Consider the following 27,304-nt stretch of genomic DNA (forward strand, 5'->3'; position numbering starts at 1 on the left):
CTGGCCTCACTCAGTGGGTTAAGGATCCGGCATTGCCGTGGCAGTGGTGAATGAACCCTGGCCCAGGAACTTCCATATCCTGCAGGTGCAGCTATAAAAAGAAAAAAAAAAATCTTAGCCTTACTCACCCCCTACCCACCTACATGCCCCTCTTCCTCTCCTGCTTATTTTTCTCCCTAGACTCATCCTTATCCAACATTCTCTATATTTTAAGTATATATACCTTTGTTTATTTTCTTTGTCCCCCAACTAGAATGGCAGTTCCCATGCTGGGGGAGTGGGGGCAGGATTCTGTCTCTTCTACTCACTGCTGTGTCCCCAGAACCCACAGTTGAGGCTGGCCCATAGTAGGTGCTCGCTCCACACTTGTGGAGTGATTGAATGCTTGGCAAATGTGTGTGGACTTTTTGGGTCAGGCTGGTCATCCAGAGGCCCTGTTAGGCAGGAGTGTAACCCATGCTAACCATGCCAGGTATCAGGCTCTATGTTTAGACAACTCACCTGCTGCAGACCTGGTTTGCCCCTGTCAGTTCAGCTCCAAAATCTGTTTCACCTTTCATAGGTTTTCCCAAAACATTTGGGTTTCTGATGCCTCTGGCTATGATGCACTTCGTAACTCAGGAAAATCAATCCTAAAGCAGACCAGGATTATGTCGTTGGGAAGCTCTGCGTGGGTCATGCCTTTGTTGTCCATTTATTCCGCCGTGGCCATGGAGGTTTGGCCAGTCCTGTCCTCCCACTCAGCCCCAACGCCCCAGCAGCTGCACCTGCTGGTTGCTCAGCCTGTGATGACATGGCTTCTATTATGGTGGAAGGGTCTCTTTCAGTTTCCTAAAGGGCTGAAATAATTTTGCTTTTGGGTCTGTGGCTCACTGTTTTGAGGGAATAGATAGAATGTGGCCAGTGGTTTCCCAAGGGATTAGATCCTGGGAGGTTTGTAAGATTATCTTAGATGGCACATTAGCAATACATTTTTAAAAATGTAATGGTTGAAGTTACTTTGGAGTGCCCGTTGTGACAGCAGTTAGAGAGCCTGACTAGCATCCATGAGGATGCAGGTTCCATCCCTGGCTTCACTCAATGGGTTAAGGATCCAGCATTGCCGTGAGCTGTGGTGTAGGTCGCAGACGTGGCTTGGATCCCGCGTTGCTGTGGCTCTGGCGTTGCAACTCAAAGTTCCCTAGTGGTATGGTGGGTACGGATCCGTTGTGACTTGGATCACCGCTATGGCCCAGCTTCAATTAGACCCCTAGCCTGGGGACCTCCATATGCCATGGGTGCGGCCCTAAAAAGACCAGAAAAAGATGGTTGGAGTTCCTGTTGTGGCTCAGTGAGTTAAGGACCTGACATTGTCTGTGAGGATATGGGTTTGATCCCTGGCCTCACTCAATGGGTTAAGGATCCAGAGTTACTACGAGCTGCAGTGTAGGTCGAAGATGTGGCTCTGATCTGGTATTGCTGTGGCTCTGGCTCAGGCCTGCAGCTACAGCTCTGATTCAACTCCTGGCCTGGGACCTTCCATATCCCACAGGTGTGGCTCTACAAAATAAATAAATAAATAAAAATAATAATAGTGAATGTATATGTGTTATTGAGGCTGAGCGGTGTGGGCTTAATAGCAGGAGTCTGATTTCTTCACGCCCTTTGCCACTGACTGGCTGAGACAGGGGACCTGGTGTATGTTACCCATCTGCCATCTTCCTTCCTCTTAAATTTTGGAAAATCTTGGTTGTTAGGAAAACTCTGTATATAGAACTTCTAAACCCCTCATTTTATAGAGGAGTCACCGAGGATCAGAGAGGTTAAGTCACTTGCCCAAGGTCACTCAGCTGGCTGGAGGTAGAGCCGGGGCCACCATCTGACTCTCCTGATTTCCAAGGCTTTGTTCTTTGGGCAGGAGAAACTTGCATCCCCTCTTCTCCTCCCTCTGCCTTTTCGTCACCCTGGGAGACTGGTGGCAGCTTTAGGAGGAGGGCTGCCTCTCCTAGTTCTGTACAGGTGAAGCGGGGCGCTCTGCTCTTCCCCAGAGAGCACCAAAAGCTGATTCTGTGAATACCCACCCTCCTCTTCCAGCGAAATCACACCTCACATCTAGGGAGTGTTGAACCAGAGACCCTCTTCTCAGTGTTTTACGTAAGAGCCATTCTTGAGGTGGGGTCCCTGCCCCTGCAGCATCAGGACCACCTGGATGCGGGCAAGCCCAGCCTCCTGAATGAGGGACTCTAGGGGAGGGGCCCGGCGCTGAAGGTTAACAGCCCCCCAGGGAGTCTGAGGGCTGTTAGAGTTTGAGAACCACTTATACCAAGCCCTCAACCACCCCTTGAGGGTAAGTAGCCATATGTCCCCATTTTACAGATGAGGTTAAATCGCGAAGACAATAAGCAGCTCCTCCTGATGCCTATGCAGTCTGGAACCAGGAGCGAGTTTCAGTTCACTAGGTGCACCTACATGCATTTACACATCTGATCTCCAGGTACCCCAGGGGCTGTCCTTTTTTTTTCTGTCTTTGTCTTTTTTGCCATTTCTAGGGCCGCTCCCGCGGCATATGGAGGTTCCCAGGTTAAGGGCCTAATCAGAGCTGTAGCCGCCGGCCAATGCTAGAGCCACAGCAACGCGGGACATGGGCCACGTCTGTGACCTACACCACAGTTCACGGCAACGCTGGATCCTTAACCCACTGAGCAAGGCCAGGGATTGAACCCGCAACCTCATGGTTCCCAGTCAGATGCATTAACCACTGCGCCACCATGGGAACTCCTCCATTTTTAGCTCCATTTTACAGATGAGCTGATGAGGCTCAGAGATGTTAAGTGACTGCTCCAAGGTCACACAGCAACTGAGCTTTGAAGTTGCAGCTTAAAGCCTGGTCTCTTCACTCTCCTTGGGTTTTTCCCACTATCTGTCTCCTGTCTATGTCGCTAGCTGTGTGCTTCTCCCCACCTGTTGTGGCAGCATCTGTCCTCTGAGAGGTCTGTCCCTTCACCCCCCATGCCCCCAAGCAGTTGCAGTCCAGAATCCCATCCAAGCCTGATTTCTCTCAGTACATTGCAGGCCAGTGTTTCTTTGGGTTTCCATTCTCATTCCCACTCCCTAAGGGCCTGGTTGTGAGATGCTTCTACTAAGCTGTGCCCCCAGGCAGAATGCCCCGAGGGCGTGCCTGGCCTTTGGGGGTCACTGCTAATGGTGTCGCCGGAAGCAGGGCTGGCGGAGTGTTAGTTACTTCTGCTGGGGCCACAGCTTGCTTGCCATCCCTTAGTTTGGTCTGAACTTCTGTTGGGACAGTGGTTATTTTTCTCCTACATGCCTTTATGAGAGAACAGCTGTTAAGGGATTTTTCTGGGAGAGGAGGTGCAGGATATGGAGATCCAGTTACGTATTACAAGCACACAGTCATAACATCTGCTGACCCCCGTGGCAGGAGTGAATATGGTAGTCTAGTCGCTGGAATGCCCTCTCCTCCCGGCAGCTAATCCCTGCATTTGCTTGGCCCAGATGATGCTGGCTGCTCTGGGTTGCGGGGACACCCACCCTGCCCCCCAGAGGAGCCTCCCCATCTCTGATGGGATTGTCCCCTGGGCTGTCTTTCTCCCCCTTCAGTTGACCTGGGGGAGGAAGGCTGAGCAAGTGCAGAGCTTGACACATCAGAGGCTCCAAAACTGCTCATGTCACACCTGAATCCTTCCCACGGGTCCTGAAGGTAAAGGTCAGTGGCTTGACCCCAGTGGCGTCAGGAACAAAGGTGCACCTGTGTCTTCAGGCACAGCTTGCCGCACTGGATCCCACACTGAAGGGAGTGAGCATAAAGCTCCATCAGCTTCCTTAGATAGAACCTTGTGGTTGGTGTCTGAGAATTTCGTATAGCACCATAAACATTGATGTATGTGTGTATGTATGTATATATGTATGTCTTTTTAGGGCTGCATCTGCGGCATATGGAAATTCCCAGGCTATGGGTCAAATTGGAGCTGCAGCTGTTGGCCTGTGCCACAGCCATGCCAGATCCGAGCCACATCTGCAGCCTACACCAAAGGTCATGGCAGTCCCAGATCCTTAACCCACTGAGCGAGGTCAGGGATCAAACCTGCATCCTCTGAATACTAGTCGGGTTCGTTGCTGTTGAGCCACAGTAGGAACTCCTTAGCTCCTTAAAATTTATAAATATGGTTTATGCATTCTTCTTTAAAAATGATTTTTATTTTTTCCATTACAGTGTTCTGTTGATTTGCTACCGTATAGCAGCGTGACCCAGTCACACGTACATATATACATCCTTCTTCTCACGTTACCCTCCATCATGCTCTGATAGTTCCCGGTGCTATACAGCAGGATCTCATTGCTTATGCATCCCAAAGGCAACAGTTGGCATCTATTAACCAGTTTACACATTCTCATGTGCGTTACATTGATGCCTTGTTTCACCTCAGGGGTCAGCAGTATGTCTGTGGTTGCTCTAGAGTCTTCTATGTTTCCCTTAGAGCCACCAGGACAGATGTGGTGCTGAGGCAGCGTAGCTGGAATTGGCCAGGTCCTGGCAAGTAATGAGGGGCACGCCCCCCAAGAGGTGGAGTGGGTCTGACACAGGGCCAGAGGCATGGGCAGGGTTATGATGGAACCCACTGGGGGAGCAGCCCCCATGAGGGAGTCACATCTGCACCTGAGTGGGGAGGCAGGAGGACCTGCAGAACCCAACAAGAAGTGGAGGTGGGAGTTCCCATCGTGGCTCAGCAGAAACGAATCCGCCTAGGAACCAGGAGGTTGCGGGTTCGATCCCTGGTCTTGTTCAGTGGGTTAAGGATCCGGCATTGCTGTGAGCTGTGGTGTAGGTCGCAGATGTGGCTCAGATCCTGTGTTGCCGTGACTGTGGTGTAGGCTGGTAGCTGTAGCTCCAATTCCACCCCAGCCTGGGAACCTCCATTAGCCACAAGTGCAGCCCTAAAAGCAAAGCAAAGCAAAAAAAAAAAGTGGCGGTGAAGGGCACAGCCTCTGGACTCCCCCTGGGGCCTCCCATTGACCAAACTCAACCAGAAACCAGAGGCCGTGGGAACCCAGTTACTTTGATCTGTAGGGGTCAGGCTCTCGGGCACAGGGCTGGTTGGAGAAGGATGGAGAGTGCGTTTAGAGCAAATGAGAACATCATCCTGCTCCAGCCAGCAGACCTTTTAAACCAATAAAGGCAAGTCTGAGAGCTACACTGCGGAGGGAGGAAGGGGGCCGATGGTCACCGAATCGGATGTTCCGATCCTTCCCCTTGAGGGGGGGGAGCCTCCCAGAATCTGTGATGGTCCTCAAGCCGCCACATGGAGAACCTTGTAACCTGGACCTGTGGCTTCAGACCTGAACGTGGTCACAGTGAGGCCACGCATGCCACCCTGCTCTTTCCAGGGACATTCATCCCTGTTCCCCGACTGTCCTTGCTCCTGCCCCAAGCCCAGCCTCGCTCCTGCCCTTGGCTTCTGCACCCATGAGAGTTGGGACCACCTGGAGCTCTCCCAGGACCATGTTCGTGATGCTCCAGTTTTCTGCTCTCCTGGGTGGCGGGGCGCTGCTCCTGCGGCTCCAGGTGATGAATTTATTCATGGTGACAGGTGTACGAGATGAAACTAAAGAGATTGGGAAATTATGTAAAATGTTTGAGGATGTGCGCGCTTGTGCTCACATCTAATGGGCCCATTTCAAAAAGTCCCTGAACCCTGAAGCCAAGACAAAGTTTGATATCTCCGAGACCGCGTGTTTAAATATTTGCGATTGCAAAGAGCCTGATTCAGCGGGCTTTTACCCCCACACCGGTTATTCATTCCCTTTGTGATTTAAAAGGTGACAGTCGCATTCAGAGGACAGGCTTTGATTCTGAGTCCTTTGCAGACATCATCCGCAGATAAGAGGTGTGTTTTTACAGGTGCGGGAGTTGAGGTGTGCAGAAACGAGCTGGAGAAAAGTGGCTTTGGTGCCTCATGGCACCTGAGCTTCCCCTCCCCCCTCCCTGCCTGAAAATAGGATTTCCTCCCGACAGGGCTCTTGACCTTCCTACACAGGGTAAATCTTTGTGACTCTCGGATGCCAGGCATTGCCCAACATTCTAGGGGAAGCAGGGGGCATGAACTGCCCCCCTGTGGAGAACCACTGCCTTCCAGCAGAGTATCAGATCTTGGGCATCTGAGTTCATGCGTTAATTGGTCTGAGATGGAGCTGGGATGCAGGGTCTTTTCTACACTCTTCTGGGTGTTTCTGAGGTCCCACCGGCAGGGTTAAGCTCTTTTGCAGAATTCACATCCCATGGCTCTAAGCCTGTTGCCTGATCTGTGATACTGGAATAGCCACACCGTACCTGTCCAACTTAAATCTGATAATCTGTAAAGTGCTAAGTACAGTTCCTGCAATGTCCTCATTTGCCCAGTAAATATTAGCTCTTAGTGTACGGATTATTCGTCTCTCATCTGCTTTCCTCTTTCTTCTGCACCCCCAGGTATCTGCGAGGCAGAGGGACCCTGCAGCCCTGATCCCAGGGGTGGGGCTTGTGTAGTGAGTCTGGGGGCTGACTGTGTCAGGGACCTGGTGGTCGAGTAGATGGGGCAGGTGAGCAGCGGCCAGGTAGGGTGAGACGGGGCTCTCCATGATGGGCGGGGCAGAGCTGAGGGGCTCTGGGAATCCTGCAGCAGTGGGGAACCCCTGACTTCAGGATTTCTGGGGAATGAGGGTCTGGATGAAGCTGAGCCCCAGTTTGTGGCGCAGTGGAGGTCACCGGCATCAAAGAGCCATGGGAAGTGCATTCCAGGCTCCTGGCCCGTTTATGCTTGGGATGGTTAAACTTCCCTTGGAGGTGTCAGGAGGCGGGGTGCTGAACTAGGTCTGGGGACCAGAGGGCCCCAGAAGCCTATGTGGGAGCGACCAGGACATCAGAACCACACAGCAGTTTGAAGAGGCTGCTGAGGGTAACAGGGAGTATGGGGAGCTCCTGCTGTGGCTCAGTGGGTTTAGAATCTGACTGCAGCACAGCGGGTTAAAGGATCTGGCACTGCTGCAGCTGTGGCTTGAATTCAGTCCCTGGGAACTTCCATATGCTACGGTCCGGGTCCATAAAAAAGTGTGTTTGGGGGGTTGTGTCTGGAAGCCACACCCCTCGAGGGAGGGCTGGGAGTCTCTCTTCAAAATGAAGAGGCGTCTCTCGGGACTCCTCCCTTGACCTTCAGTGTCCAGTGCCCCAGGGGTGTATACTTCTGCCGTACTCCCAGGATGGAGCAGGGCTGCAGTGGGTCTTAGGAGGTGCGTTTCAATTAGAGGAAGGCCCTGCTTTGTTAAAAGGGACTACATGGATGGAGAGGCACGGACCCTCGGACCCTCTGTTCTTCGAGCTGTTTTGAGAGAGGCTGGGTGACTTCCCATCAAGGATGTCCCCGAGCAATATTTCCTGTCTTTGTCAGGCCGTGGCCCTCACGGAGGATGATAGTTGTATGGCATGAGGAGGTAAATAGGAAAAATTGCTGGCAGCAGAGGGCAGCCAAGGTCAGGGGTAGCGCTGCCTAGTATCTTGGAGAATTTTTTTTTTTTTTTTTTAGGGCGGAACCCAAGGCATATGGAGGTTCCCAGGCTAGGGGTCGAATCAGAGCTATAGCTGCCAGCCTACACCACAGCCACAGCAACTCAGGATCCGAGCCTCATCTGCGACCCACCCCTCAGCTCATGGCAACGCCAGATACTTAAGCCACTGAGTGAGGCCAGGAATCGAACCTGTGTCCTCATGGATCCTAGTCGGGTTCATTATCACTGAGCCATGGTGGGAACTGCAGCCTGGAAATCTTACTTGGAGAGCTGAGTATCTTTGTCGCCTCTAATTGTTTCATGGCACACCGAGGTGCCAGGTCACCCCGTTCGGGAAGCTCAGGTCTCAAGGCCCTTTTGGCTACAACAGGACTGCAGTGCCATATTCCGCGCTTGGCACTGTGCCCATCTGTGACATCCTGCAGGACATGTGTCATGACCCTCCTGTTACAGGGAGCCACCGCTTTCCTGGAGTCACCTGCATTAATGGACAGATTGGGGGCCATGCTCTTGTGTGCTGGAATGAGCTGGCTGTCCGTGCCCCCACCGATTCTGCTGCTCTTCAGTCCTTTGAGTGGTGTCCCAGCTGGGGCCCGTAGGAGCTCAGTGGTCCCCTTGCCCCGTCATCTGGTGGCACCTGACCTGAGGCATCTCATGAGAACATTTCCCAAACTCCTTGAGCCACCCCTGCTCAGTCTGAGATCCCTGATGGTCAGTTCATCCTTGCAGGGCGGCTTTCTCCTCTTGTTCCCAGTTGTCATTGTCTCCAGCCTCGGGGGCATGGGACTCACTGGTTGCCGATTTCAGCCAATTGCCATTTCTCTCGTCCCCAACATGTAATTGAAGAGAGCCTGAATGGTTTGCAAATGATGATGGCTCCATAAAGTGATTAAAAAGGCCTTCATAAAACTGTCTCGAGGTATTCTTCAGAGCGCTCGCCAGCGCTCTTTGTGTCGCGGTGATCCCCGCAAGAGACGGGGGCCCTTTTTCTTGTGCCTGTGGTCGGAAGCACGGGAGGGGTCCTCTCACTCTGTCTAACTACTCCCCTGCTGTCTTTGCTTCCCAGACCATCCACGTGGCCATCGTCTGTGCCGGATACAACGCCAGCCGGGATGTTGTCACCTTGGTGAAGTCTGTTCTGTTTCACAGGTAAGCGGGACTCGAGTGTGGTCCTCCTCGGGCTCCTGGGCACGTGTGTGTGTGTGTGTGTGTGTGTGTGTGTGTGTGTGGCTGCCAGCCTGCATCTTTCCTCCAAAAGGGTTCAATGAAAGCAACATGTCTCATCCATCATTCAAGCGTCCATGGGAATGTAATTTTTGCTTCAAATCCCGGGGAGATGATGGTGTGAATAATGCTTCACAGCAAGGATGAGGAGACTGTCTTCCAGTGTTTAGAATTGCAGCTCTTCGACCAAAGGGACCTTTCAGGACAGCCCAAATTTCCTCCTTCAGTTTCTTGATTGGCTTCCCCGGCCTGATAGCCACCAGACTTCTTTACACACCCCTGTTGACAGGGTGTGTTTGGGACTGAATGGTGGCCCCCCTGAAGTTTTATCTGGTGGCAGCCTACACCCCCGTACCTCAGACTGAGTTTGGAGTTAGGGCCTTTCAAGAGGTAATGGAGTTAAAGTGAGATCCTATAGGGGGGCCCCCTAATCCAGTATGACCTAGATCCTTTAGGACGAGGAGGTTAGGACAGAGAGACAGCCATTTGCAAGCCAAAGGGAGAAGCCTCAGAAGAAACCAGCCCTGCTGGCATCTTGATTGTGGACTTTCAGCCTGCAGACCTAGAGAAAAGGCGTTCCTGTTGTTTCAGGCACCCAGCGTGTGGTACTTTGTTCGAGCAGCCCAGGCAAACTAGTACAGGATGCACGCTTTACCCCCAGTGTAGCCCATCCCACCTTTGGGCATTTCTGATCATGAGCCAGTCCTGCCTTCTATCAAATGGAACCCTCCCAACCTGTGGATGACGTGATGCTGTCCACTGGTGCTAGTGCATCGCCATGGAGACAGGCGCACAAAGGATGGCTTCTGCTTCCACCTGGAAGGGCTACGCCTCTGCTGAGTTCTCTCTTCTTCAGCTTAAACTCCTGCCATTTGCTTTTACTTTTTCACGGGACTTTTCTTCTGCCCCTTCACTGTTTTTATTGATATCTAGACCCTCGGGAACATGTCCAGAATTGAGTCTCCGGCCCCAGTTTGTGGCCTTGGCTCCATTCTAACCTTTTCCCCAAGGGTTTGGATGAAGCTTAGCCACATCTGCAGCCAACAGTATGGGCATGTATCATGTGACCACAGCAGGAGCCACAAGGTTCTTAGCCATAGAAACAGGCATGAACAGCTCCCAGAGTTTAACTGAATGGAGGTCAATTAAAGTTTTATAACTGAGTCTCCTGTCAGCGGCGTAAACAGAGGTGGAACAGATGGTGGACACGCCAGACCTACCCACCTTGAAGGAAAGTGCGGTTCACCCTGGGACTCGGTCCCCCAGCCGCCCCATCTATTACCAGGGCCTCGAGGCCCTCCCTTGCCAGTATCTTCGCTTATTCCCCATCCCCACTGGGACTCATGTAGCTCATGTCTGCATATGATCTCCCCTGCATTTGGTCTTTCCATTTCCCCAACCCCGTCCTCTGGGACCCAGAACCGTATTTCACACAGGCAGATCTGATTTCTTAAAGCCTTTCATTGGCTTCCTCTTGTTGAGGGGAGAGAATTGAATCTCGTTACAATGGCCCACAAACCTTCTAGTTCCCTCTCTCTCCTCTTTGCTAACTCTTAAATGCTCCACCCACACCGATCTGCTGGGAGCTCCCCACCCTCTCCAGGGTCTGCCCTGCCTGTGTTTTCATCCTGCTGCTCTATTTGCCTATTTCTCCTTCCCACCCACCCCCAAGCTGGCAAATGCCTTTTATCCGATAAGCCTTTGCATAGGAAGGAAGCCCACCTGTACCTGTCTGCCTGGTTGGGGGGCTCCCACCTACCAGCCCATAATACCCTTTGTATCTGTCATTATATTTATTACATTGTATTGTATTTATCTAGTCATTTGATATCTTCTGTAGTAGAATCTGGGGCTTCTGGGACAGACACATGCCTTGTTTTTCCTGCTTTCAGTATCTTAGCAAAGTATTCCAAGTATGTTATACGCTCAATCAATGTTGGCTCGTTTAACAAGTGAATTGAGGAGGCCACGTTACTATATAACCTGATGACATATTTATTCAACCAGTTACCTACCACCCCAGACTTAGTTCAGTTTCACATTCAGGCCACTATTTCCCGCGGGTCCTTCGACTCCTTTAGACCTGAGTTCTTCCATCAGTTAGCTTTTGCTAGGAACCAGTTCACCCATACCTTATTGGATTGAAAACATTTTGCTCAGCTGTCTGTACCACACTCACCTGGGTGGTTCTGGCGCCCCCCTCCCGAATGTTTCTGCTGTCAGCTGGCAGGTGAGGGAAACTTCAGTGGGAAAGTGCTGGGAAAGGAGTGAGCAACCTGCAAAGTCATTGCCATTGGTTACCACTAGGGGCGCTGGGCTCCACCTTGTAGCCTTGTCAGGTTGGCACTGTGATTTCAGTTATCCATCCATCTGAGGAGGAAATGGGGATGCTGAATAAGGGGGGGGGGTGCTTTCCCTCCACCAGAGCGTCTATGCAGTTCTTTTAAAATGGTTTTTATTTTTTCCATTATAGTTGGTTTACAGTATTCTGTCAATTTTCTACTGTGCAGCACAGCAAAGTGACCCAGTCACATACATATATATTCTTTTTTTCCCATTATCTTCCATCATGCTCCATCGTACGTGACTAGGTATAGTTCCCCCTGCTATACAGCAGGATCTCTTGGCGTATCCATTCCAAAGGTGGTAGTTTCAGTTTTTAAGAGTGGTGGTTCTGTAGCCTGTCTCTGCCTCTCGAAACCAGGCATCACATAGGCTAAGCATGGAATCAGATGAGCAGTTCTCAGCCTTTCCGTATTTACTGGTTGTTCCACTAAAGAACTCAGGTCCCTCCCTGATTGGGATTAAAAAAAAAAAAAAAGAGGAGTTCCTGTCGTGGTGCAGTGGTTAACGAATCCGACTAGGAACCATGAGGTTGTGGGTTCGGTCCCTGCCCTTGCTCAGTGGGTTAAGGATCCGGCGTTGCCGTGAGCTGTGGTGTAGGTTGCAGACGCGGCTCGGATCCCACGTTGCTGCGGCTCTGGTGTAGGCCGGTAGCTACAGCTCCGATTCGACCCCTAGCCTGGGAACCTCCATATGCCTCAGGAGCGGCCCAAAGAAATAGCAAAAAGACAAAAAAAAAAAAAAGAGCCCACTCTTTAGAGAAGAGTATTTGCATGATTACAGATAGTCAGTTGTGTTTGTTCTCAATTATGGGACATTTTAAGGTCATAAAAACTTCTGGGGGGAGTGCTGGGTGTAAATAGTATCGCTGTGATGATAATATTTAAATAAAAACCTAGTAATTCCAATAGTTGTTGAAATCATAAGAATCCTATTGTGTCTAAACTTTTGCTCCTACAGTACATGCAGCACAAAGATGGTAAATTTAAAAATAGCAGTAGTTTTATCATCAGCTGCTGACGGCATGCCATGCTTTCATGGAGGAATGGAGATTTGAAAAGAAAACAAATTCTCAGTATGTGGTATGAAAATTCTGCACACACACCCCCCCCCCCACCCCATCAGTGACTGCTTGATCTCCTTGGACCAAATAGCCAGTTAAGCACCCCCTCCCATTCTTGAGCTTCTACAAATGAGAATGATTCTTCAAATTGATATGCTGGTGATAACGATTTGAGATATCAAGACAAAAGGACTTTTCAAAGACACTCGGCTCAGAAAAAGTCCAGCTATAAATAGCTCCATTGCTTCCGAAGCATGTTATGAGGATTAACTAATACATGGTTATAAAATACTTTGACAAAATGAAGTACCTTCCTAATGTTAATAATATAATCACAGTGGTGTAGGATGCGTCTTTTGGCTTTCAATGTTAATTATAGTAATTAGATTTATTTTGCAGACAAGATTTTCAGCCAAATTTCATTTAAGGTTTGCTTTGTTACATCAAATCAGTTTTACTTCTGCAGCACACCTAATGACAGTGGGCACGCTGTATTTTAAAAGATAGTGAAAGAATGCCATGGGCTGATGCCGGCACTGAAAATTGCCACTGTAGTCTTTCTCGAAACTTCATACTCTTATGCCCCAAATGTTTACTCTACATGAATGCTTTAGGGACTGCATCTTAAAAGGAAAATCCTAACTACCAAAAAAAAAAAAAAATATTATGAAATATTGCTTACAATCATAAAAATTGAAATAATACTTAATAAACAATAAGTCTAAATAGTGGTCCATCTCTAGTAAGCCCTAGTCTTACTTATAAAAGATATAAAGATGTGTCAAAACATGGGCGTTCCCTTGGGGTGCAGTGGGTTAAGGATCTGGAATTGTCACTGCTGTGGCTCGGGTCACTGCTCTGGTGCGAGTTCAGTCCCTGGCCCTGGAACTTCCATCTGCCAAAATAAAAGTATGTCATAGCATCATGCACAAGTGACATTTTATGATATAAAGTAAGTGACAATAGAATTCAAAAACTGATTATAATATCATTCCATTATATAAAGACATGCACACATGCGTAGCATCATACAGATACACATATACGTGGCGAAAAACTAGCAAAAAACATGAAAAGGGGATTTTGCATGTTGCGTTACGGGATGGTATAAATACACATGATCTTCGTCTGGTTTCCTCCTGACATGTATGTTCGGTCATCTCATTCTGCCACCTCTAATGAAAAAAAGTGGATGCAAAAAAATAAATGCAAAACATAAGTTTACCTATTAGAAAATGGCACAACGTATGTCTGGGAGACTATTTCAAGAAAAACTGGGGGAATGCCTGTAACTCCAATCCCAATTGCAAATAAACTGGGAATTATAGCTGCTCTTCAGGGAAGGCTAGCTTTTAGTGAGCAGAGGTAGAAAACATTTTTTTTTTAGTAACTAAATGCTTGCCTCCAGTTTTAAAAATTTAAAGTTTGTTTGCTAGAATGATCTACTTACTCTCTAGCCTGTTGGCAGGAGGAAGCTGGGCCATTTCCTTTATTTTGCGTATCAAAACGGCTGGTTTTTGGTGGTGGTGGGGTGTTTTGTTTTTTGGGTTTTTTTTTTTTTTTTTTGAACTTTACTTGCAGCCCCTTAAAAATCTAGCGGATAAAACAGCATTTTTGTGACCAGCATCTGCCTCTAATTGTCTTATTGCTTATTCAGGCTTAAGCTTGTTGCAAGAACAGTATCCAGATTCTGAAGGGAGAAACCTCAGATTTGAATAAAAGAAACAGAAGTGGATTCTGATTCTGACCCAATGATTCTGATTCACTGTACTTCTTAGAGCTTTGGCTTGTTCCCCAGCTTCTTGTAGAACTCTGTTTTGAAAATCAAAAAAGGTAATCGATCTGCAACATTGCTATATTTTATTTGTTTAATAAATATGAAGATAGTTCTTACTTTATGTCAAGCTCCGTGCTAAGTGTTTTTCAGATGCATCGAATGTTCATATAGCTCCCTGAGGTGGCTGCTGTCATCCCCATTTCACAGATGGTGAAACTGAGGATCTGTATATGAAGTCAAGGCTCAGGGTCACAGAGAGGAAGGGCAGGGCTGGGTTTGGACCCAGGCTGTCTAGCTGCAGAGTCTGACTTCTTAACAAGTGACCGCTTTAAATATCCTTTTCTTATTTTAATTTTTAATTTTTTTGGCCACACCCATGGCATGCAGAAGTTTCCAGGAGAGAGATCGAACCCATGTCACAGCCATAATCTGTGGCTGGATCCCCCTGGCCTCACTCAGTGGCTTAAGGATCTGGCATGGCCACAAGCTTTGGCAGGTCGCACATGTGGCTCATATCCAGGCTTGCTGTGGCTGTGATGTAGGCCGGCGGCTGCAGATCCAGTTCAGCCCCTAACCCAGAACTTCCATATGCCGCAGGTTTGGCCATAAAGAGAAAAAATAAAAACAAATTGTGTCCGTTATGCCTCAGTAAAGTTGGGGGTGGAACAGCCAATACATGTCATATCAGTGACCAGATAAAAGATCGATGCTGTTTGGTCATTTCATCTATATGCCAAACCAAAAGGAATGGACTCATATAGTTCAGGGGCCGAGGATAGGTCATTGTATTTGACCTTCATCCCAACCCTGCACTGTAGATGCCCTTATCCCCACAGATGTCTGAGGAAACCGAGACTCAGAGAGGATGAATAGCTTGTTCAAGGTCACAGGTGGTAAGTGATCCTCCTGGGATTCTACCCTTGACTCTGGCAAACCCTAAAATCATGCTGCTTTAGCCACACCATGAGGCCTTTGATTGCTTCTCTGTTCTTCTCCTACTGAAAGCTTTTCTGACATGCTACTGACTTGTCCTCAGTTCTTCCCACATAATCAAGGCCCCTTGTCCTCCCCTACACCAAGAACTCTCACTGAAAAACCTTCATTTGGGTTGCTGTGTTTTTCTGCAGTGAGTTCCATTAAATCTCTCGTGTACCAGATTTACTGAGCATTCGAGTTGCTGTCACAGGCACTTTCTTTCTCTCAGATTGCAATTCCATTGTAAACTTAATAATTAAGGATTATTTCAGCTCAGACGTCCCTGTATAGTTTCATAAAAACAGACCTTGGATTGCCTTGTCGGGGCTGTGGCACATTCCTGACAAAATAAGGAGGGAAGAGCAGGGAGAAAGCTAGGGTTTAATCATCTTTGCTTCTTTGTATTATCATATTTATTGCTTCCCAACCTGGACCAGGGGAGCAGTTAAGGAAACCAGAGGCAGCAGGAGCATTGCTCATTACGAGCAAGTCTGCAGGCTCTGCCGAAGATGAAGCATGTGCTTGCTTCCTCCTTTGTTATCAAAGTGTGACCTGGTCTGAATATAGAACAGACCTAAATGTCTGTTACTCGAACCCAAGCCAGCTATGTGGGACCCGTTGTACATGGAAATGTGCACTCAGGCTGGCCTGTTCAGGTAGATTCCTCTTCCCATGGGTTTAAAGCCCTGCTCCCCAGATGCACCTGTCAGTGGTGGACTGGCCTAAAAGGCGATTTTTGATGTTGCACGGGTATAAAATTAACAAACATGACATCATTATTGAAAAAATTACTCCTTTCGTGATTCTTCTGAATGCATTCCTATGATCTTCAGCTGGTGTGTAACTCATTTTGGTGTAAATATGTCCCTAACACCTGCCCATCGCTTGCTAATCTCCCTCTCAACAGCGGCAATGGGGAAGGAGGCACGTGGCTTCTGGCTGATTGGGGGATGTTCAGGGCTCGCTCATTACAACACTTTCACCTTCCTGAGAGAGGAGCCAAATGTGAAATGAGACATGGAGAATGAAATTTCACCTCCATGGCTGTTAGTCCTGAATTGGGGGATATGTTTTTACATCTGGACATAATTGGGCTGTTTGGGGGTTTCCTTACAGTCTGAGGCCAACCTGGATAATTGCAGGCCTTCCTCACCAGGGCAGATCATTCACTGTACAGCCCAGCTCCCTAAGGAAAGAGGCCCAGAAACAGCTGAGCAGACCAGGCCTCTCCCACAGTCACAGATCAGACCATCATGCTCCAATCCCAGGCCAATGAGTGAGCATTGGGTTGCAAATCACGTACCATGAAATTCTCTCTTTGAAAGTGAACAAGTCAGTGGTGTGTAGTATATTCAGAGTTGTGCAGCTCTCACTGCTAATAGTAGATCATTTTCAGCATCTCGTAGAGAAACACCCATATGAATTAGCACTCATCCCCCATTTCTTTCTCCCTCCATCCTCTGGCAGCCACTAACCTACTTTCTGTTTCGGATGATTTGTTTACTCTGCACATTTACTATCAGGAGCATGTGCTGTGCTTTTTGGTCTTTTGTGATGGACTTCTACGCAGCATCGTGTTTTCAGGGTTCACCCCTGTTGTAGCCTGTGTCGGTGTTCCATTCCTTTTCATTGCCTAATAATATTCCATTGTATGAATAACTACATTTTGTTTATTCATCAATTGTGGCCGTAAGGATTGTTTCCACTTCTTGACTGTCATGAATAATACTGCTGTGATGGTTTATTTATTTATTTATTTTTGTCTTTTGTCTTTCTGTTGTTGTTGTTGTTGCTATTTCTTGGGCCGCTCCCGCGGCATATGGAGGTTCCCAGGCTAGGGGTTGAATCGGAGCTGTAGCCACTGGCCTACGCCAGAGCCACAGCAATGGGGATCTGAGCCGCGTCTGCAACCTACACCACAGCTCACGGCAATGCCGGATTGTTAACCCACTGAGCAAGGGCAGAGACCGAACCCGCAACCTCATGGTTCCTAGTCAGATTCGTTAACCACTGCGCCACGACGGGAACTCCCTGTGATGGTTTCTGTACAAGCTTTTGTGTGAACATATGTTTTCATATTTTTTGTGTGTATAACTGGGAGTGAAATTGAATGACTCAGCAGTGGTAACTTTATGCTTAATTTTGTGAGAAACCACCAGACTGTGTTCCAAAGCAGCTGCAGTCATTTTATAAGGAACAAATGAGAGTTCCAGTATCTCCCCATCCTTATCAACACTTGTTATTATCTTTCTGTTCTCTCTTTTAGTATTTATTTATTTATTTATTTATTTATTTATTTTTGTCTCTTTGGGGCCGTACTGTGGTCTATGGAGGTTCCCAGGTTAGGGGTTGAGTTGGAGCTGTAGCTACTGACCTATGCCACAGCCACCTGGATCCAAGCTGCGTCTGCAACCTACACCACAGCTCATAGTACTAACACTGGATCTTTAACCCACTGAGCGAGGCCAGGGATCAAACCTGGATCCTCATAGATACTAGTCGTTGACCAGTGAGCCACGATGGGAACTCCTATTTTAGTCTTATTAGTGGGTCTCTCACAGTTTTGATTGGGATTTCCTTAGTGACTGGTGACGTTGAGCATCTCTTCCTGTGCTTATTGGCTGTCTATACATCTTCTTTGAGAAATGACACTTCAGATCCTTTGCTTAGTTTCTAATCTGCTTACTTGCTTTTGTATTTAAGTTGTAGAAAAATCTCATATTATGGTTACAAGTCCCTTATCAGACATATACTTTTCAGATTATTTTCTCCTGTTCTGGGGCTTTTTCAAGTTCGTTTCAGGGTTTTTTTTTTTTTTTTTTTTTTGGCCTTGCCCGCAGCATCAGGAAGTTTCCAGGCCAGGGATCAAAACCTGAGCTACAGCAGTGGCAACGCTGAATCTTTAACTGCTAGGCCACCAGAGAACTCCCCTTTCTCACTTTCTGGAGGTATTTTTTGATGCGCATAATCTTTTAATTTTGACAAAAACTGGTTTATCTATTTTTGTCTTTTGCTTTAGATGTCATATCTAAGAAACCGTCACCTAATCTTACATTCAAAGATTTCCTCCCACATTTTCTTCTATGTGTCTCTACACCTAACTTCCAGGTAATTGTATCCACTCTGAGGGAATTCACATCTCTTTGGTAATTATTTATTTGTCATTTATTCATTCTTTCAATAAACAGTTACTGGATGATTATGTCTACGGAACTGTTAAAAATCTGGGGAGAAGATTATTAACAAAATGTAACTCCCAGCGCCAAGACTCCATGTCACAGGGAACAGTTGCAAAAAACCCGTGTTGCAAGCCTGAATGTGGTGGGAGGCACTAAGAAAGGGCATCTGATGCTGTGGAATGGCTTCTCCGGAGCCGTGGTGTCTAAATTGAGAACAGAAGGCTGGAAGCAGTACGCGAGGCAATGTGTAGGTGGCTGTGGAAGAGATGAAAGTGTGCTCACAGGCTGCAGGAGAACACAGCTAAGCCCTGGTACTGACTCATGGCCGGGCTCTTTCTAAGCACTGGGGTGGCAGAGAGAGTAAACAAGAGAGTAGGTACTTTGTGCCACGGGAGCATCTCTACCTTGGACAGCTCCCATCCTAGTGGAGGGTGGAGCTAGACCAGCAAATGAGCAGGGAGTTTTCCAATACAAGTAAGTGCTAGAAAGAAAGCCAATGGGGTGATGGGGCAGGGAAGGATGGCCGATGGAGAGGGGCATTTTGGATGGAGTAGTCATGGAGGGCCTCCCTGAGGAGGTGACGCTTCAGTTTGTTCCTGAAGGAGAGAGGGGGAGTGGTCACATGCCATCTGGCAAGGACTGTGACTGGAGTGCAAGAGGAAGAGGGAAGACAGGGAACTGGAGAGGGGGCAGCATGACACCAGCGAAGGTCCCGTTAGTTGCATGTGGGAGGCTGAGTTTTATCCCTTGTGTGGTAAGCAGGGGATCATGTGAGCATTTTGGAGAGAGTTCAGGGCGGGCTTATAGGGTGGAAGATCTATTGGGGGGCGTGGTGCAAGCTCAGAAACAGGAAGAGAAGGGGTGAACATATTCATGATATGTTACCAGAGGTTAGATGGGATCATAAAAGCTGACATTTATTGGGTCCTTATCGCCTGCAAGGCACTGTTCTAAGGGCTTCATATGTTTTAACTCGGTCCGTCTGACAGTAACTCTGAGGTAGGAGCCATTCAAGTCAGTCCCACTTTACAGATTCAGAAACTGAGATTCAGATTGCAAAGCTCCCCCAAGGTCACATCATCTGGGAAAGAACCGAGGTAAGAAGCCAGGCAGTTTGGCTTCAGATCCCCAGCCGTGAGGCTCACGCTGCCACTCGGGACTTGCCATTAACTCTGTGTGTGTAGTTCATGGGTGGGAAGGGTGCCCAGGTGACAATTCCATTTCTAACTTGTGAGGCTGGGTGAACGGGGCATCTTTAACCCGAGCAGGCAATTCAAGAGGATGGACCATGCAAGGGGCCGAAAGAGGACAAAATGAGCCCCTAGTTAACATGCCAGGTACAGTTCCGGGGAGTAGGAGACACCAGTGTGTGACAGACCAAGTCCCTGTCCCTGTGGAGCTGACATTCTTGGTGTGTTAGGAGGATTATAATGGGGCAGCCATCTGGATTCTGGGAGGTCCGCGGGATATGAAGATGGGACCATCTGGTTGGAAGTTGGATCACAAATTCAAGCTCAGGGGCCACGTTCTGGCTTACACAGAAGCTTGACGAAAAGTGGTCTGGGACAAGTTTTCAGATGCTTTGTCCCCTGCAGCTGGTGGTGAAGTTGAGGGACCCCGGTGCTCATGATGGTACCTAAGGTGGAGCCTTAGCAGCCCTTCCCCCCGCATTGTGATGTGGTTAACCAGCAGAGGATTGCGGAGACCAGCTCAGCAAACCATCAGGGTCCTGGTGATTCCCTGGGCTGGGGGCCATGTGTGCTCTGATTAGGCATTTTCATAGTTGTCTAATTAGGGAAGCTGATGAGGCTCACTGGCCCCTTTGGCAATGCAAACACTTAGTCTTACAGATGAGCTCAGTGTCTTTCTGGATTTACTCTCCCTTCCAGAGGGACACCTGAAATAGACCAGATAGGGGACTTGGAAAAGGGGATGCCTTGGACAGGAGCTTGCAGCGTCCTCCTCTGAGAGCCTGTCCCTCTTACCCGCGCTGTTCCAACTTCTGCTCAGTGAGCAGATTCACCTCCTGAATTACACCTTTGATCTGCTGCCTTCCAAGCTCCCCCAGTCCTTGTCTGGCTCTCTTTATCTTAGAGAATGAAATAGGGTTTCTAGGAATTCACACACTCTGGCCCAGCCTGCTGTTAATACTGTCTCTTTCTTTTTTTTATACTCCCATTCCTGGCATACACTAGGTGTTCAATAAACGTTACTGTCTGGTCCACTCAAATGAGACTGTTGTTCTTTTGCAAACACAGTGTAGACTTTCCCACCTCTGTTCCTTTCCTATTCTTTTTTTTTTTTTTTTTTTTTTTTTTTTTTGTCTTTTTTTTTGCTATTTCTTGGGCCGCTCCCGCGGCATATGGAGGTTCCCAGGCTAGGGGTCCAATCGGAGCTGTAGCCACCGGCCTACGCCAGAGCCACAGCAACGAGGGATCCAAGCCGAGTCTGAGACCTACACCACAGCTCACGGCAACGCCGGACCCTTAACCCACTTAGCAAGGGCAGGGACCGAACCCGCAACCTCATGGTTCCTAGTCGGATTCGTTAACCACTGCGCCACGACGGAAACTCCCCTTTCCTATTCTGTTATATCCTGCAGAATATCTTCCACTGTCCTCTATCTTTTCCATCCAAAGATTCAGTTTACCTCCCACATCATTCCGTGTAAACTGCCTAGATTCTCCACTAGTGAGAAGTGGTCTCTTTTACCCTCATACTCCTATAGCTTGTGTGTTCCTCCTTGTGGAGCTGTCTTGTACGGTTGTGCAGGTTGTTCACTCTCCAAATCCAAGAGTATCTTCACTCACTGTCCATGTCCGTGTCTTCACGTGGCTCCCTGTGGGATGTGCAATTCCAAAACTTTGCAGCTGTGTGTGCAGCCCAGGGTTATGGCACACCTGTGTTCTAATGTTTATGTGGTTATTTGTATTCTGTATCTGCCAGATTGATTGCTACCCAAAGAGAGGACTCGCAGCTCATTCATTGCCTAAATCCCTATTCTGCCTTACATGCTGCTTGATAGCTCTTTGTTGGGTGTGTTCTCATTCAACTCATTTTTTGGTCTATGTATGGAGGAACTAATTGATGGTGCTTTATTTGAAAAGTGATGCAAGAGCAGTAGAGAAAAGAACTGTTTCATAAGTTAATGTTGATAATAGTCGTCTTAGTCCATTTGAGCAGCTATAACAAAGTAGTACAAATGTGGGAGGATCATTAACAAGAGAAAAAGAAATTTAGGCCACGCCCCTGGCACGTGGAAGCGATCGAACCCACGCCAGGGCAGTGACAGTGCTGGATCTTCAACTGCTAGGTCATCAGGGAACTCTTCACAACAGAAGTGTATTTCTTCTCTCAGTTCTGGAGGCTGGGAGGTCTGAGATCATGGCACCAGCATGGCCTGGCTCTGGGGAGTGTGGGCAGCAGCGTTCCAGCCTCTAGGCTTCTCTCTGTGTCCTCACATGGTCAAAAAAAGTAAGGGATCTCACTAAAGCCTCTTTTATAAGGGCACCGACCCCTTTCAGGAGGATTCTGCCCTATTGAGCCAATTGCCTCCCAAAGGCCACACCCGCTGGTACATACCATCACCTTAGAGGTTAGGAGTTCGAGGTGGGAGGCAATGGACATTCAGACCATACCAGTATTAACATGTATGGAAATCTTGCCACCTGCCTGGCTTTTTGCTAAGCACTTTATGCATGTATCCCACCACCTAATCCTCACAATGACCCAATATAATACTGCTTATTTACTACTTATAATCCTATTTGTAATACTGACTACACTACTACTGATTGTTGTTCCTGGTGTGAAATGAAGACACTGAGGCTTAGAGAGATGAAGTCAGATGCTTGTGATGGTCCCTCAGTAGTCAGCACAGCCAGGTTCCAACCCAGCTGTTCTGAAGCCGAGCCCCAATCTCCAACCGTTGGTGTAAGCGTGCCATCCATTGGCTGCTTGTACTTCTTAGGGTAATGTGACAGGGAAGGCGTGTGTGTTGGCCGTCTTTTCCTGTTGTCTCTTGAGCATCCCTTATTTGCCAGCCTCTTCCCTGGGCACTGGGGATGGAGAGGAAAAGATGGTTGCCGTCTTTGGAGGCCTCGTGGTCCAGAGGAGGAGCGGGTGTTTGAATTTGCATCACAGTGCCTCGCTGTAAGGGGTCGAGTTGCTTTGCACTTGCGGTGCCCAGTTAGCAGGAGAAGGAAGGGAGGAGGGTGGGCTCTCAGGACGTTTTCAGGAGGAGAGGACTTTGTAAAGGGGATTTGGGAGGATGACCAGGAACGCAGGGCTCTCCATGCGGTAGAGAAGGAATAACCCAGGCAAAGATACAGATGTGATGGAAACATGTGTTGGAGCAAATATGAGCAGCTTGACCTGTTTGCTATTGTCACCGCATGTTTAAAATTAAACCCTCCCTCCACAGTGGATAGAAAGTCGGCAGTCAGAGTTCCCACTGTGGCTCAGCTCAGCAGGCTGGGAACCTGACTAGTATCCAGGAGGATGCAGGTTTGATCCCTGGCCTCACTCAGCGGGTTAAGGATCCGGTGTTGCTGTGAACTGTGGTGTAGGTCACAGATGCGACTCGGATCCTGCGTTGCTGTGGCTGTGTCGTAGGCTGGCACCTGCAGCTCCAATTCGACCCCTATCCTGGGAACTTGAGTACGCCATGGTTTCAGCCCTTAAACAACAACACAAAAAGCAAGTTGGCAGTCATACAGGTTTACCTTTGTCCGTTCTTGATACATAAGGCTCTGCTGTGGCTCCTCTGTGCAGGTGGGGTTGGTTGTGCCCAAATGGATGACTAAAGGGGCCATCCGTCGTCCCAATGACTGTCTAGCTACCTCTGACTTAGCGTTCGGGTAAGTCACTGGCCTATAAACAAACACACCGCCACTCCTTCACACTGCCCATATCACTTAGGACAGCTAGCAGCTTCTTCTTAGAATTCTGCAGTGCCAACTGCTTCTTTGGGTCATTTATTCGGCTCAGCCCCCTTGAGCACCTGGTATGTGTTTGGTGGGTTGGCCTTGGATAATTATCTTCTTCAGGTCTCGTCTCATCTCCCAGCTCCACCTGGCTGTGCCACCCTCACCTTAAACTTAGTATACCCAACCCCAAAGCCATCCTATTCCTCCAGTGTCCCTTTCTTCGGTATCCCCAATCTTGGAGACATCACTCCCAACCGAGGACACCCAGTGTCATCTTCTTCCTCTCCATTTTCCCCCATATCTAAGATCTCTTCTGAAACCCTTCTAGATTCGACTTCTTTAACACTAAGTCAAATTCTCATATCACATTTACCTAGTCTAATCCAAAGGAGGTGTCCTCCTCTTTTCCCCTTCTCTGTCCTGTGTCCATCACCCATCCCATCCTTCAGTTCATTTATCAGACTCTTCCCTGGATCATGGGAAGATCACACATGGACATCATCTGGCATCATCCTTCACCTCCCTGAGCTCACAGTCAGGGGGGATGTAGACAGGTAAACAGGCAGTCACTGTTTAGGTACATGGGTGCAGGTGCATTCGGGAGGGCCCTGACCTAGCTGTGGGTGGTCAGGCAAGAATTCTAGGGACAAATGAGGGCAGACCTCAGAAGCGAAGGCTGGAGAGAGAACCAAATGCTGAATGGGGAGTGTGAGCAGGGAGAAGAGGAGGAAGGAGAGGGCAAGACCGTGAGATGCATGAGGGCAGGGATGGCGCATCCTTGCCCATCACCAGGCCAGTCGTAGGTGTGCAATAAATATTTATAGAATAAGCAAATGCAAGAGGGTTTCCTGCAGAGTAAAGCATATCTGCAAAGACCCAGATGGAGAGAGAGCATGGGGGCAGGGGAATTGAAAGACGTTTGTGTGTCTGGAATTTAGAACAGGGCTGGGGAGCGACTGCGCAGGAGCCTGGGAGCTGTGGGGCCAGTCATGGAACCCCCGCCTGCTGCCGGAGCCCAGACGGTTGAAGTGGGCGTTCATTGCACTTCTTCCTCTGCATTCGCATCTCTTGCCTTCTCTGCTCAGTCCCCTGAGTCCCTGCTAACCCTTCATCTCCCACCACACTCTCCACACCCCTGGGCCCCTGCCATGGTCTCTTGCTCTTCTCCTTGGATCACGTCTCCTCTTTCTCTGCCTCTTTGCCATGGATACAGTCACTTATCTTTAAGACACTGCTCCTCCCAGTCTTATGCATCCTTCTCCCAGTCTGAGTTAGCCTTTCTTTTCCTCTACTCCCCTAGAACCTCGTGTTCTGTTGTAGCCATTATCATGTTCTGCCTCCTGTTTATATTTAGTTGTGTTTATATTTAACCATCTCTCTAAATAGTATGAGCTCCTTGAGGCGGGGGCACGAGGTCAGGCTCAGCTTGCAGTTTCCCTCAGGGGCTCCTTCGTGGTGTTACAATGTGAGCGTGTGTCCTTACGGGCGCAGTGGTATTTAGGATGCTCCTTCTTCTGGACTGAACTATTGCTTTGCACCTAGCGGTCTCTCAGGAAGGCATATCTGCTGTCTCTTTTTATCCCCTCTATATTGTCCATGTGCATCTTTTATTGCACTTTTTATTTCATCTATTTGACCCAATAGCTTGAAGAAGAGATTTTTTTTTTTCTTTTTAGGGCTGCACCTGCGGCATGTGAAAGTTCCTGGGCCAAGGGTTGAATCAGAGCAACAGCTGGGGCTTACACCACAGCCACATCAGATCCAAGCCACATCCGTGACCTCTGCCGCATCTTGTGGCAACGCCAGATCCTTTAACCCACTGAGTGAGACCAGATCGAACCCACATCCTCACGGACATTGGATCGGGTTCTTAACCCGCTGAGCCACAACGGGAACTCCAAAGAAGTTTTTCTAACCTCTTGCAGAATGTAGAAGCATCTGTGCAGGGGTATAAGATCCATGCTCAGAGTCCCCCTTTCCTAGATGCCAGAGCTGGACTCTGAACTCATTTCTGTTGGAATCGGACACTTTGCTCTTTTGTACTATACTTTGGGTGCTGCCTCAGTGTTACAGTGGGATGATAGAGGCTTTAGAAATATGAAGAGTGAAGGCGAGCTGAGGTTCAGTGGTGATGGGAGCCCCCGAGGATCCGTCGTGGATGCCTGGTTCTCTTTCGGGGACAGGACTTAGTGCTGGGTAATGGGCCACGTACTCGGCCGGCCTCATGCAGCCAGTCTCAAGACCTCATCTTCTGTCTGTGCGCTTTTGCACTGGTAGGTGGCCAAGATAAAGCCTTGACCAAATCATTACACATGCTCTACTTAGGATTCCGAAGCCTAGATGCCCTCTTCACAGATTTGGCAATTGGTTTCCATCGAGTGTCACCAGTGATGTTCCCCTCTCTGGCTCTTGGTTGTCATGCCTCTGAAGTCCCAAGGTTGGATGAGCTGCCCTTGTCAGCTCTTCTCTCCTCCCCAGCAGGCACTGGCTTGGTAAACATGCCTGATTGAACTTCACCATTGCTGTTAGAAACTGACCGCTTCTGGGAGTTCCCATCGTAGCGCAGAGGAAATGAATCTGACTGGGAACCATGAGGTTGCGGGTTTGATCCCTGGTCTTGCTCAGCGGGTTAAGGATCCAGCGTTGCCGTGAGCTGTGGCGTAGATTGCAGACGAGGCTCAGATCTGGCATGGCTGTGGCTGTGGTGTAGACCGGTGGCTACGGCTCTGATTAGACCTCTAGCCTGGGAACCTCCATATGCTGCAGATGTGGCTCTTAAAAAAAAAAAAAAAAAAAAAAAAAAGGACAAAAAGAAACTGGCCGCTTGTGACCCGCTGGTAAGAGCGTGTTCCTGTGGGTGGAATTCAAAGGCTTTGATTCCCTCTCCTGACTCCTCCTCTCACTGCCCACAGGCGGAACCCCCTGCATTTCCACCTCATCGCCGACTCCATCGCGGAGCAGATCCTGGCCACTCTCTTCCAGACCTGGATGGTGCCCGCCGTCCGTGTAGACTTCTACAACGCGGACGAGCTCAAGGTACGGATGGGGGTGGGCGGGCCTCCCTAGGCTCCTCCAGCGGATGCTTTGTGGTTTAGGAGACGGCGGCTCAGGGAGATGTCTCAGCTCCCGACCGGAAACATCCAGGGTATAACCGGGGGTGATTGCCATTCAAATCTGCTTTTAGTATCAGAAGCCTTCAGTGGCCATTCTTTTTTTTTTTTTTTTAATTTTTTCTTTATTGTTATTTCCCCAATACAATTTTTTTCTACTGTACAGCATGGTGACCCAGTTACATACACATGTATACATTCTGTTTTCTCACATTATCCTGCTCCATCATAAGTGACCAGACATAGTTCCCAGTGCTACACAGCAGGCTGTCATTGCGAATCCATTCCAAAGGCAATAGTCTGCATCTATTCACCCCAAGCAAAACGGCCATGAGATACCACCTCTCACCAGTCAGAATGGCCATCATGAGTAAGTCCACAAATAACAAATTGTGGTCATTCTTGAGTGTGCAGTATGTGTTGGCCTGTGTGGTTCTGGCCACCACAGCTTTGTGTGGAGGCTGGAGGCCTCTGTCCTGGTGTGTATCTGAAAGAGGGCTAGGGTGGCTCTTATCTAGAGAGTTCTGTTCCCAGTGAGGTCAGTGCTGACCTCGGAGTCTGATGGGTCTGGGCTTGACTTTGTAGAATGTCATCAACTGGTCATGAGACACAAAGCAAATAAGCTGCAGCTTTGCTCTTTTCTCATCAGTAGAAATGTAATAGTAACACCCACCTCGGGAAGTGATCAGGAAGCTCAGGTGAGAGAATACACGTGAATGTGCTCTGTGTATAAGACTCTGCTGAATAAATATTCAGGATCCTGTTGGCCCAGAGGGTTTCAACCGAATGAGATTCGCTTGGGCCATGTCATTCCCTTGCTTAAAATCCTCCTCCTCCCATCGTGGCTCAGCAGAAACAAATCCCACCAGCATCCATGAGGATACAGGTTCGATCCCTGGCCTCCCTCAGTGGGTTAAGGATCCAGCATTGCTGTGAGGTGTGGTGTAGGTCACAGACAATGGCTTAGCTTGGGCGCGGCTGTGGCTGTGGCGTAGGCCTGTGGCTACAGCTCCAATTTGCCCCCTAGCCTGGGAACCTCCATGTACTTCAAGTGGGGCCCTAAAAAGACCAAATAAATAAGTAAATAAAATCCTCCCACGGTCCCAACAGGACCTGCGTCAAGCTTGAGATTTACAGTCAGATGAAGAAGTCCTGCATGTGCCGGCTTT

At 48.7% G+C, this 27,304-nt stretch overlaps 1 protein-coding gene across 5 annotated transcripts in view; it reads left to right on the forward strand.

The window, feature by feature from the left end:
- Nucleotides 1-27,304, forward strand: part of LARGE1 (LARGE xylosyl- and glucuronyltransferase 1) — a 593,475-nt gene that overhangs the window by 292,974 nt on the left and 273,197 nt on the right. For all 5 annotated transcript variants that reach the window (XR_014803097.1, XM_084955467.1, XM_021081477.2 and 2 more), the window contains 2 exons: nt 8,603-8,685; nt 25,938-26,061. Coding sequence is in view for 4 of the 5 variants with exons in the window: in XM_084955467.1 (XP_084811593.1) it covers nt 8,603-8,685; nt 25,938-26,061 (207 nt within the window). In the remaining variant the exon portion in view is untranslated. The remainder of the gene's footprint in view (nt 1-8,602; nt 8,686-25,937; nt 26,062-27,304) is intronic.

Source organism: Sus scrofa, chromosome 5 (genome assembly GCF_054392235.1).
Source record: "Sus scrofa isolate SSC_HxYL_T2T_F1_AM1 chromosome 5, Sscrofa_HxYL_maternal_Yorkshire_Landrace_v2.0, whole genome shotgun sequence".
Lineage (NCBI taxonomy): Eukaryota > Metazoa > Chordata > Mammalia > Artiodactyla > Suidae > Sus > Sus scrofa.